A 13,214-nucleotide genomic window follows, 5' to 3' on the forward strand; every position below is an offset into this window, starting at 1 on the left:
GTACCAAACCTGGGGAGCTCGGAGGTGCTCATGCTGGAAGCAGCACTTTGGAGAGGAGAGATGCAGTGAAAGAAGGAAGCACCTGGCAGGTTTTAGGCTCAGATCTGATCCACACAGTGCCTGGAGACACACAAACCAACAAAACCCAGCTCAACACACCCGTCTCCTTCCAGGTTCTCCCTGGGCTGAGCTGGTATCTTTGTTCCCATACGAGGACTGTTTTTTGTTCGGCTCTGGTTGTTCTGCTGGATCTGCAGTGCATTAAACAGCCCATCTTCTGGTTTGTATTTTTTCCAGTTATCGTATTTCACATATTCTGGTTCCTTTCATCCAGCTCTGTATCCCCCCCGAGCAGAGACTAAGCAGGATCCAGTCCTTGAGCTTGCTGCCTTCACATGCACAAGCAGGATATGGATTCATATCCCACATTTCTCTATTGAGTTGTGGGAATATTTGCAGCAGGGACTCACACCTTCCTCGGTGTTCAGTCTGTCACCTAGATCATGTTACCACAGCTGGAGATCAAGGGCTCAAGGATGGTACATGCTGCCACTCAAACTTTACATCATCTGTGAACAAGCTGGTTCCTGAAGTCACTCTGGACCAGCAATAACAAGCCAAGGTTTGTACTTATTTTTCACATCACTCAGATTTTGGTTATAGCACAGTACAGCAGCACATGTAAGGGCAGGGGTGGCCTGTAGGTACTTTTCAAAAGCCTGCCCTGACAGCCACCTCCCCTGGGACACCAGGCTTTGCAGAGTCCTTCTGCCCAGCCTGAATCCTCCTGAAGACTCTCCTCTTCCGTTTTCCAAGAGATGCTCTGCTAATTTTTTCCTGCCCACTTCGAGGAGCAAGCGGTGTCTGTGGGTGGGCTGGGCCCGGTGGGGCTTCCCCCCGAGCAGCAGTGATTATCCAGCAGCAACTCGGGGGGGAGGCAGGGCAGCCACTGCCTAATCCTTCCCCGGGCTGGATGTGTGCCTGGATCATTTCAGTGGGGCCCGGACGATGCGCACGCCCGGAGCACAACCCGCCTGCTCGGGAAGCTCATGGCACAGGCATCTGTCACCCAAACCTGTCTGCATGAAAGGCTGTCTGCACAACTGGGGCAAAAAGAAAGGCATGACAGCACAATTAGTGAGAGCAAATGAAAGGCTGTTTGAAGGGGAGGAGGGAGGAAAGGGGAGAGCCGCATAAATCCCTGGTGGGGTTTTGGGCTTGACATCAAAACCCCTTAACAGTGTATTACTTCAGCCCCCAATGTGGACAGATGTTGAGCTGTGGCTCAAAGGAAGTCAGAAATCTTTCCTTAGAAAAAATTTGGCTAGGAAACTAAAGAAAATATTGTGAAAGAAAAGGAAATAAAGGCCCACTAAAGAAGATTTATCACTGCCTCAAGCATTTCTGCATCCTCTAGTCTTATGAAGTCTCAGCCTCGGGGGAAAGAAAAAGAGAAACAGCCTGTTGCTATGTTAATGGGTCCCAAATTTGGAGTGGGGACACATTTGTCCAGTTAGATGATGATGATGGAGGGACCCAGCTCACCCAGCCGAGCACTCCTCCCATCCATGCTGTCCCCAGCCAGCCCTCAGGGGCCTCTGGCACCAGCCTGCAGTGCTCCCTATCACATCCTTCCCTGCTGCCCTTTTTGCCCACATCCTTTCTTTTGCCAGGGTTTTATGGAGCCCTTTGTCAGCAGCAAAATGTTCTAGTTCCTAAAAGAGCTCAGTGTCATCCACAAACCTGCAGATTTTGCTGTCTGTTCCCTTGCCAACACAACAGCTGAAGGTGCTGAATAAAACCAGACCCAGCAGAGATTCTGGGGCAACCCAGTTGCTGAATCTCATTCATCCTCAAAAGCTATCTGTTAAACCCTGCACTCTGCTACCTGCAAGACAGGAATATCTTTCAAGAGATTCCAATCCATAAAAGAACCATTGCTCCAATCCTGTGGCAATGTAAATGGTTTTAAAATAATTTTGCCAAAATCTTTTTGAAAACATCCATCTGTTCTGTCTGTTGGGTTCTCCCTGTCTGTGTGAACACTTGATACATTCCTAGAGTCCCAGCATGCTGGCAAGGCAAGCTTTCCCTTTTCAGCATCCTTGCCTGCTGGCTCCTTCCCAGCTGCCCGTCTGCTGCAGACCCCATCAGCTCAGCAGGGATGGAGGTGACACTCACCCCTGTAGCTCCCAAGGTCCCCTTCCAGAGCTTGATTTTTATGTGGGAACTACAATAACAACCTGCCAGCCCTCTGGTACAGTAGCCACTTGTAAAGTCACATTGATCCAGTTCCTCTCACTTGCTGGGCGTGAGGTTCTTCCAAATACCTGCAGCAGTGAAGACCAACACAGTCCTGCCCAAGCTGCCTCATCATGCCTTATCCTTCCTGGCACCCTGTTGCACCTTTTTATTGAGCAATGGCTCCCTAGCCAGCTTCTTTCTTCTGACATATTTAAGGAAACATTTTTAAAAAGTATTTGTAAGATATTTGCAATATCGTCATGCTCTTTTTTAGCTCTCTTTTCTGTCTGCACTTTACTTGCTATGTTTTATGGGGTTTTCCTTTTCTCCTCATGTGGGAAACCTTTTTGGTTTTCAAACACTGACCTTCTCCCTGTGATACCTCCTTAACCTCAGCAGCAAGTCAGGCAGGGTGTTTTTTAGGACCTCTTAGCTCTTTTTGAGTTGTGGCACATGTTTTCCTTGGGCTTTAATGGAGCATTTTTTAATCGCCGCCAGACTGCTTGCAGGCTCCTTGCTTTCTGCCTGTTCCTTTTGGGTTTGTTGTTATTGACTAATCACCTTATTTTTTCATAGTTCCCTTTCTTGAAACAGTAGAGCCCCAGGCTGGATTTATTTGGTGTGCTCTCTCCCACTACAGCATTAAAGGTTGTTTTGTGGTCACCAGCAGAGAACAGCTCTCCCACAAACACCTTGTGAAGCAGGTCCTGTGCTCTGCTCCCCACCAAACCCAGAGCAGCAGCCCTTCTCATGCTTCCAGCACTGCTTGGTCCAGGAGACCCTTTATTGTATCCAAAACCAGTTTTTATTCCTTCTTGGTGGATCACTTAGCTGACTAACTTCTCTAATCTCATTTTATATTTGTTATTCATTACCTTTATCCTGATCAGGGGTCAGTAACACAGTCCTGGCTCTAAATTTTTTTTTACTGGGGTGCATGATTTCCCATCTCAGGAAATCTGTACTGGTACTGGGGTTGTTATTCAGGGCAATTGGAAAGCCTGGCATTATCTTATTTCTCAAGCTTCTGGTATAGACACAGAAGCACAACCGGGTTTTGCCCTTGCTTGGTTGCTTCATAATGTTCCTGTGGTTCTGCTGGTACCATACATGGCCAAATTCACCTTATTTACTGCAGTTGCATCATTTGGTTTCCCTGCTGCTCTCCCCATGAATACTGGCCACATCCTCTCACAGGGGTGCAAGCCTGAATTTCAACACCCACTGAATTTCCCTCAGCTTTTCGTTTGAACACTCCTTTATGGCTTTTCCTCGTTTCGGTGCCAGCAGCCCAGCTCTGCTGTGGTGGAGGTGACAGTCCTCTGCCTCGGGCTCATTGATCCCCCCCTACCAGGAGCTGTCTCTCAGCTTCCCCGTACTGTCACCCCCAACACCTGGCACTGTCACCAGCGCTGTTTGCTGACCCCAGAGCTCTCGTGTGTCCTCCCAGCACATCCAGCCCCGCTCACTGCCCCAGCAGCCAGTCCCTGGGCCCCCTCTGCCCCTCCTGAAACCCCAAGGTCCCCATCCTCTCCCCTTCTCCTTGTCCCAGCACAGCTCCCGCCGCCCCGATTCCCATATCCTTCTTTCCCAGCTCCATCAGGCCCAGAGGCACAGTGGGGGGGGGGGGTGTCCGAAGGGTGCAGGGGGGGGGCTCCGAGGGGTGTGGTGGGCTCAGATTTTGGGCGCTGGGGCGGGGGTCTGTGCGCAGCCCGGGGTCCGGGCGGTGCCGGGGCACCCACTGGCGGCGGGTCCGGCGCGATGCAGCGCCGCTTCTTTTCCAAGGACCGGAACACAAAACACACCTCGCTCACAAACAAACCTCGCCGATGGGAGAGCACCGCCGGCAAAAGCTGTGCTTTAATCCCTGCGTACAAAAAAAAATTAATCTCTTAAATGATAGGAGGTACAAATGATGAAGAATTAAAAACGCCAAAGGAAGGATGTGCTCCCTGCCTGGGAACAACGATCCTCCAAGGACCCAAAGGACAGCTATCCGCATGTCCCCACAGCTAAGGCACTGCAGGGAGAACTGTCTGTGAGCAGAGGTCACCAGTTAAAGGCCATGGAAAAGAACTGTCCTGATGGCCCAGCCTGCTCCTCTCCTGGAAAAGCTGCTCAGACACGGTGCTGCAGGCACATTGATGGTTTCATGGGCTGTTGGTGTGCTCCACTCTCTGGTACTGTGCGTGTGTGCAGCTCACTCCTCGTCCACGTCTCTGCTTGAACACATTTCCTTCCCAAACCCTGCGGGGCAATGGGGAAGGTCAGTGCTGTGCCAAGGGAGCCAGGCAGGGCCTCACAGCAGTTACCCCTCCTGCCCCCCCAGGGTGTGTGCTCCCTCCCCTGGGCCTTACCCTGCTCCAGCAATGCCTGCCCTGCCACCTCCATCCCAACCAGGATGGCACAAGCACCTTTTGATCTTCCCTAACCCATTACAGGCTTTGTCTGAAAATTACCAGGTGAGAGCCCATGGCCTGTGTTACACCAAGAGATGTCTCTGCCTTGGAGGAGAAGGATCAGTCCAAGACTATTCTAAGGTGAAACAAGAGGACTGTCATCCCCTCCTGTCTCCTCCCAGTCCTGACCTGCCTGTCCCATGTTGTGGTCCTGCTTTCCTCTCCTCAGCCACGAGCCCTGGTTTTTAGCCCATTTCCTCCCAAGTGCCACTAGTGCCCTCCCACAGCACAGCCACAAGGCTCAGAGCAGTGACTTGTTGGTGAACAGCACTGCAGTTCTCACAACTTGTCCCAAAACCCTGCCACAACCTTGAGATTTTCTACTACCTCAGTAGCACTGACCAGACTTTGCAATAGCCTTGAGCTGCCTGGTGCCACAGACCTCAGGAGCCACTGATGGGAAGCTCTCAAAGCCAGCACTCACACTGGGACAACAGCACACACACCTTTTCCTGGAGAACTGCTGGTCTATCTCCTCTAGGGACTGTCCTTTTGTTTCCGGAACAAAAAGGTAAATGAATATAACAGACATCACTCCCATCAGTCCATAGAGAAGAAACATCCAGGAGAATCCAATGGCATCTGCAGAGATTCGAGTGCATGAAGGTAGGAGGTCAGTCACATCATGAGATACAAAGGAAACTGGTTTATTTACTGTGAGGTGGTCACTGGTGCCTGATGGGCATCTTATTTTGTGAAGCCTTCAACAGATCTGGGAAACACCTTATCTGCAAGGCCTGGACTGGGAATCAGCAAAGGAAAAGGCTGGTTCATGCCAGGCTTTGCCTGCACCAGAGGGAAGGGAAGGCAGCCGAGCTCCAGGGCCAGCAGTGCCCACCGAGTGCCTCAGCTGAGGGCTCTGCTAGAAAGAAATGTTGTAAAGCTGCCGGCACAGAAGCTGCAGACTCCGTGGTTTGCTGATACTGCGGTGCTCTAGTGCAGCCCAGTGGGCAATGGGTGACTTTTACAGACAGCTGACAGAGGGCTCAGAGCAGTGCTGCTGGTGCCTGGCTTTCCTGCTCTCAGGGGCAGCAGGGTCACAGCTACTCCAGCCCCAAGTCCCCAGGGTTCAAAATGCCACCTCATCTCCAAATGACTCGTAGTGGCCACCCTTCCCTAGCCAGCCGTGGGAGGTGGAGGGAGGGGGAGTGGCTACTTACCAATAAGGTCCAGGAAGGACAGGCTGATCAGTAAATTAGCAGCCCAGTTAAAGCTGTTACAGAAGGCAAAGGCTCTTCCTCTTATCCCAGCAGGGTAAATCTCACTGAGGACCAGCCAGGTCACTGCATGGATTAGAGAGATCAGAAAGACAGTGTGGGAGTTAAGCAATTTGTTTGGGAAATGGGCAAGGGAGGTTTCAGCAGGGGGGTTAAACTCGGGCTTCACCCAGTGCCCGCTGCTGGTGGTGTCAAACACCCACCGACCTCACAGACAGGGCACAGCAGAACACTTCAAACCTCTCATGTTCAGCACTGCAGGAGGAATGAAACAGCAGTGAACAGGCCCAGGGAGCAAAGAAGAAAGTGGGGGAGTTTGTCATTCCATCCACGGGACATGGAAAAGATCTGCTGTCAGGACATGCTCTTTGTAAGAAAATGAGAAAGGGGTGGAATTAGGGAGACAACATTGCATTTGGGCTAAAATCAGAGTTAAAGCAACATCTGCCTTCAAGAACCCTCTCCTGTCCTGGGGTTATTTAGCTTGAAATAATTTGCAGGGTTACCGTCAAAACCACTTATATATTTCTCTTGAGTTAGATGATGTTTTCTCCCATCAAGGCATTTCAATGTCAGAAAATAGTAGAGCTCACATGGAAGCAAGACCTAATCTTTAATCTCATCTGATGAAAAATAATGATTTCAGAAAAAAAAAAACCAAAACAAAACAACCGAACTGATACTGAGAAACTTTCAAAGAGGTTCCACTTCCAGTTCTGCACTGATTTTCCCTGTCACACAGCAGAAGCCCCTCAGTTCCTCTACCCTTAGCCTTCTTTTTTTCTCTTCCCCAGGGTGCAGTGCTTGTGGGATACTCTGATTTTGCAATGAGCTTCACAGAAAAAAAAAACAGGAAAAAAAAGGATGGAAGAGGAAGTTATTCCAGTGCTGTACCAGCCCTGTAGCTGGCAGAGCTGCAGTGCTAGAAAGTGATTCAGTGGGCAAATGGGGACATATTTCCAGTTCCCAGACACCAAGCTGCTTGGTACAGCAGACACATAAGGAACATTTCCAGCAGGCAGCTTGCAGGTCAGCCCTAGTTTTATTCTCTAGGTTAGTGCAAAGATATATAAACACCACACTTACTTGGCCCAAATCCAATTGAGAAGGCACTCACGAAAGCCATCATGCTCAGCAGTGTAATCCAATTTAAGACCGTATGTTGTGCCCAGGGAGCACCAGTGAGAGGAGGGCCCGTGCTTCCCACTGTCCCTTTTGTGGACTGAACCACCAAGTCCCTTTTCTGCGTGAGGGAAGAATTGGGAACAACCTCTTTGCTTTGGGTACTGGCAAAAACTTTTGTAAGGCTCCTTGTGGCAGCAAAACCAGGGGCTGCCTGACTTTTGACAGCACCCGATGCTGGTGGGAGGGGTGACACAGCAGACTGGGGGAATGCAGATGCCAGGGGGTGCTGAGTGAGGCTGAGGGACACGTTGGGGTCAGTGGGTGCCTGGCAGTCCCTGGCCATGGCCAGCGGGGCCATGCGGCTGGTGAGGCCGATGGTGGTGACCGAGATGGCCATCACCACACAGCCAGCCAGGAGCAGCACTCTCCTGCCAGCCTTGTCTGCCAAGGCCATTGCGACCAGCGTGGCCACCACCTTGATCGCTCCCAGCCCAACTGAGGCCAGGATTGCTGAGGAGTTGCTCTGGAACCCCACTGAGTGGAAGATTTTGGAGGCATAGCCCAGCACATTGGGCTGCCCAGTGAACTGCTGGAAGAGCACCAGTCCCAGGCCCACCAGAGTCCGCCTTCTTATGTTGTCTCTGGTCCTGAAAAGGTCAAGGAATGAGTAATGCTTCCCCTGACAGGGCTCCCGCTTTGCTGCCGCTCTGTCCTCAGTGTCCTGCAACGGAATGAGGCCCTTCTGGCAGTCTGAGTCCCACGAGCTTAATTTAACAGGGTTCACTGGGAGAAAGAGGATGCTGAGGAACTGCATGGCTGTCGGGGCAATGGCCAGCCCAAACATGTACCTCCACCCCTCCTCCACGTCCGCAAAGACGTAATTGAGCGCGTAGGACAGCAGGATGCCCCCGGTGATACCGGCTTCGTAGAGAGACACCAGCAGCCCTCGCCGGTGAGCAGCCACCATCTCTGAGACGTAGATGCAGCAAGCCATGGAGGAGACAGAGATGGCAAAGCCCACAGTCATGCGCCCAATGACCAGCACCATAAATGACCTGGCCAGCGTGAGGATGAGGCTGCCAACCAACAGGACCACGTTGCTGACCAGGATCGCTCTCCTCCGGCCGTGGCGGTCGATGAGCACCCCCCCGGCCAGAGAGGCCAGCAGGGCTCCGATGAGGACGGCGCTCACGACAACTTCTTGCTTGAAGCAGCTGAGGTGAAAGTCCACCTGCAACTGCAGCAGTGCACCAGAGATTATCCCCAGCTCATACCCAAATATCAGCCCGCCCAGGAGAGACACCGTTGCAGACAAGAGCAGGACCATCACTGCACGACCTGGAAGACAAGAAAGTAATGCCAAGTGGAGTTTTCTGATGCTACCAGGGCAGCTATCAGCATGCACAGGCTGGGAAAAGCTCTCGCAGGACACCCACAGTTTTCCATTTACAAAGCCACGATGCAGCATTTCCCCATAGGTCACCAGGTCACATGTAGAGAGACACTTGCAGACAGTCACACAACCCACCAGGCAGAGGCACTCCTTTGGGGTGCAGAACTGTGAAATCAGGACTTTGTTAACAAAGTTAAGACGTGTTTTTAAGTAGAGGGCAGTGATTTGTAGTGCCTGGAGTTGTACAGGGGGAAACCTCTGTGGTCTCCCTGGATTCAAATTACAAAACCTGTTCTGGGCAGGAAATGCAGCTTCTGCTTTCAGGTCATGAGTTGTTCTGCATTATCATTTTCATGTTTCAGTGCACGTGGCACTGAGCCTGCAGCCTCTACATTCTCACTTCTGACCTTGGCATTAAAAGCCCTGCTCACAAAAGTTTATTTCTCCCACTTAATCTTGCACTCTTGCCGTGAATTTGTGGAGTGGCCCTGATTTCTTCATCTGTGCTTCTCCAGCCCACAGCACCCAGGATCCCTGAGCCATGCACAGACTCCTCAGGCTGGTCCAGAACCACAGGACAAGCTTCATCATGAGCTGAAAAACTCACTGTTGCCAGCCCCAAATACAAGAAGTGGCTTTTTGACCTTGCCCATCCCATACAGATGAGCGTACAAGTTAAGTTTACCTAAAATAAAATAAATAAAAATAGAATAAATAAAAATAAATAAATAAAAATAAATAAATAAAAATAAATAAAAGCCAGCAGCAAAAGCAACCCAAACCCAAACCAACCCAGCCCAAACAACCCTACAAAAGCAAGGTTCTGCCTGCACATGCTTCTCACCATGGGGAAGGGATGAAAGGGTGACAATGTGAGAACCATGAGCCATGTTACCAGCAGCAGGGATTGCACTGAGCCAGCATGATATAGGGATCTCTGGGAACAGCAGTGGCAGTGACCTCCCCTCCAGTTACAATTTTGAAGCACAGGTAGAGTGCATTAGCTTTGAGGTTTGTGCTGGTTTCCAGCATGTAATTCTATCTGTACTCTTTTGTTTAATTAGAAATATTCACATTTTCTGTAGACTGCATGTGGAAAAAATGTGGACACAACCACCAGACCGTGGAAACTTTTCTCACCCTGCCTAAGGGGTTTTTTCCCCCTCACAAGCTGTGTTTAATAGGAAGTGTCTCTGCTTGGCCTTTAATTACAGCTAGCAATAAAGATTTCTCAGTGATGGCTGTATATAAATACAAATATTTGTATTTATTCTGTAACCCTCTGTGTTTCACTTGTGTTACTTACACCATCCCAGTTACCCCAGTCCCTCTCACCACGCTCTGTGTGACCACCCACACTGCTTTTAGCACTCCTTGTGCACATTGTGCAGATAATTAGAAAATTATCTGCTGGGAACAAAAGGCGTAAGTGCCCATCCCATTAGTTCCAAGCCACAAATTCTACTAGTCACAGAGAGTCCCACTATAAATACCACAGCTGATTTCATCAGGTTTTGCTGCATTTCTTGTTAACTTCATGAGCAGTCATGGTTCATGAACTTTGACTGAAATCCAGTTTCTATACAGTCTGTTCTGACATAGCTGGGAAATTCGAGGACTCTTCAGATCTCCACTTGAGGACAGAAAGTTCGGTGGGTCTCGGGAGGAGCTGTGGCAGGCGATTCCCTGCCTATGGCAAACTGGTCATCGGGTCGTGCTCCGGGACGGGGCAGTGACCGCCAGGCTGGGACTGGGACTGGGGCTGACTTCGGACTCTGCTCACACCAACGCCAAGGCCAGCGAGCGCCGGACCAGCAAATCCCACTCCACAGCAAATCCCGGTCCCTCCACACTCCTTGTACCCCGCTCTCCCTGTCGCCGGAGCGCTCCTGGGATGGCCCCAGGACCGAGCCGCAGGAAATTCCTTGGCTCTTGCGTTCGCTGTATGTGCTGCTGGGAGCGCTAAAAAAAAAAACCCCAAACCAAAACCAAACCAGAAAGAAAGGGGGAGGGGCGTGGGATGCAGCCCCAGCCTTCAGGAAAAGTTGAAAACTTTTCTCTTTTTCCTTTAGGGAACTTCTTTTAGCCCGGGGCAGCGCGCGTCCGCCCCAGCCCCCGCAGAGCCCCGTTCCCGGAGGGGCTGGGGCAGAGAAAACCCGATGAGCCCCCCTCCGCCTCCGCGCCCCCCGGCCGGCCCCGGCCGCACTCACCCATGGCCCGGCGGGGCTGAGCCCCCCGCGCTCCGCGGCCCGGGAGCGCAGCGGGCGGAGCGGGGCGGAGCGGGGTCCGGCGGCCGGAGCGGGGCCGCGCCACGTCGCTGCCGCCCTGCCCCCGGCCGGGCACCCTGGGGCTTGTAGTCGCCCTGCCCGAGAGTCCCGGGCCGGGGGGAGCTGCACCGCCCCGGCAGCGATGGCGAGGGCCGGGGAGCGGGAGCCCGATCCCGCGGGATGGGCGTGTGAGCGCGCCGGGAGGCTGCGGGGTGGCGGGGGAGCCTTTACGGGCTAATCGCTCTAGAAACGAGGATATGGCTTTCGTGGCTGGAATGACAACTCTGTCCTCATTCTGTCTCATTTGAGCCAGGAACAGGAATCTCCTCGCTGCCTGCTGACCTGCTCTTGTGCAGAGCTTCTCCCCCCACCCCAGGCTAGAAAGCCTCTGGTAAGCCCACAGGAGATTGACAGTTTGATAATGATTTGAGGTAGCTGGGCTGGAAAGCCAAAGAAGCCTGCTAGGAAAGGGGTGACCATTTCAAAGCTAAAACTAAAAGAGCAGCAGGGGAGGTTTAGGTTAGATGGCAGGAAAAGTTTTTTTGCCCAGAGGGTGACTGAGCACTGGAACAGGCTCCCCAGGGAACTGGTCACAGCACCAAACCTGACAGAGTTCAAGAAGCTTTTGGACAACGCTCTCAGGCACATGGTGTGACTGTTGGGGTGTCCTCTGCACGGCCAGGAGCTGGACTCAGTCCTGGTGGGTCCCTTCCAACTCAGCACGTTCTATGATTCTGTGATTCTGTGATTAAGTTTGCACTCTCAGCTTTCACTGGGACAGAAAGGATCATCTCTTGAGCTGATCTCCTTCCCCTTGCACAGTGCTCCATCAGACAAAGCATTTCAGCATTCAGCTTCCCTTGCAATTAACATTCTTTTTCTGCTGAGTGGAACGGGAACCTTCCTGCTGTCCTGCATAAAAGACTCTGGGACTTGCACCTGAATTCAAGATTTTTTTTCTGAGTCTGAGGCTAATTTCATGTATCCCAAAGTCCAGTTTGCTAAGCAAAACATGATATACCTCAAAGTGCTTTCAAAACTCTTTACCACAATATGCAAACGTTCTCCCTCGGTGCTGTTCGGGCAAACAGCAGCTGCTGGGCGGGTTGAGCTGTGCCGAGGTGCACGGGATGTTCAGAAGTTTGCTGTGACCCAGCTGGCATGGGGACCAGCGAGGGAAGATGTGGTGTCACAGGTGGGAGGGCAGGGACAGCCTGCCCAGAGCCATCCAGCAGGGACTGCCACTGAAGGGGAGGTGCACATGACCGTGAACCTGCATTGCGAGCTGGCACTTGGCTGCTGGTAACATTTTGCTTAATACTTATACTAAATTTTAGTATTTAAGATGTTATAACCACACAAGCTCCAGAGCAGCAGTCTGTGGAGTCTGTGCTGGCCAAGCTCTTTGTCACAGTACAAAGTTGAATCGGGGAAGGTCTGCATTCGTGACCATAGTGCCTGTGGTGCAGACACACCCCTCTGACACAGATAAAAATAAACAGGTTGGGTGAAGAATAAAGAACACAAGAACACTTTTTTTTTTTTTTAAAGAGCCCTTTCAGTCACCCCACATTTTGACTTAATAGGCCATTTAAGAGAGATATTTAAATAATTATTATTCTTTTAAGTATGGGGATACATTTCTTGTCTCTGCTCTGCAGACCAGTGGTACCAACTCTTTTTTTGTTCCAACTCATAGTTTTGGGATGCTTGAGATGGGCTATGTCGGACCACGTGTATCCTTTCAACTTTAGTCTGTTGGATATCTGGCTGCAACATGGGCAGCAGCTGATCAAATGTTTTGGCTTTGTTTCTTCTCCAAGTTACATATGAAAAGTGTTTCAAACCATCTACCTGGTTTACAGGTTAAATAAATGCTTCCCATTCATATGCTCTAATTTCAATGCAAATAAAGTATGTAAAAATACATTTTCTGAAACCTTTTATCTGATACAGACTGACATTTTGGGTGAGCTGTGCTGTGAATTGGAGATGTCACCCATGCATGGTTCCCTACTGTGCAGAGAGCCAGAGGGGACCCAGAGTCCTCATCAGGCGCTGGGCAAACCCACCCTTGGCTACTTGATCTGCAATTTCCCTGAACAATTCCTTCCTTTCTGAATTTAATTCAGCGTGAGAAGGAAGAAATTATACTTTTCTCTGTGGTCACTCAGCTTTCATTTATCTGCCACCCAACCGTTCTCTGGAAGCTTCCTGGTCTCTGACAGCACAAGAATTATTATTAGCACAGACAACAAGGAGGTGAGGTCCTGGGGAGCACAGGCAGAGCTTTATGGTGTGTTTACAAAAGGTGGCTGAAAAGGTGACATCAGTATGTGCAGAAATGCAGCTGCCACGTCGACACTGTGCGTGGCTGTGGGTTGTGGTTGTCTGGGAAAAAAAGGTGAAAACCTGCTGTGGTGAAAACAGCAGGGATAATTTGGGGTGGGGAAAAAAGAAATCTTCCTTTGTGGTTCTTAAAGCACACCTTTCTTATCATAACATTTGT

General features: G+C 50.9%; 1 protein-coding gene across 1 annotated transcript; it reads right to left on the reverse strand.

Moving 5' to 3' along the window:
- Positions 1–4,087: 4,087 nt before the first annotated feature.
- On the reverse strand, positions 4,088–10,692 carry SLC2A10 (solute carrier family 2 member 10). The gene is made up of 5 exons (XM_027646141.1): positions 10,649–10,692; positions 7,007–8,383; positions 5,864–5,986; positions 5,150–5,285; positions 4,088–4,491 (listed from the first exon to the last, which is right to left on the reverse strand). The coding sequence occupies exons 1-5, from the start codon at positions 10,650–10,652 to the stop codon at positions 4,395–4,397; spliced, it is 1,737 nt and encodes a 578-aa protein (XP_027501942.1). The 5' UTR covers positions 10,653–10,692; the 3' UTR covers positions 4,088–4,394.
- Between the last annotated feature and the right edge of the window lie 2,522 nt (positions 10,693–13,214).

Source organism: Corapipo altera, unplaced genomic scaffold, assembly GCF_003945725.1.
Source record: "Corapipo altera isolate COAL_440 unplaced genomic scaffold, ASM394572v1 64, whole genome shotgun sequence".
In the NCBI taxonomy this organism is placed as follows: domain Eukaryota; kingdom Metazoa; phylum Chordata; class Aves; order Passeriformes; family Pipridae; genus Corapipo; species Corapipo altera.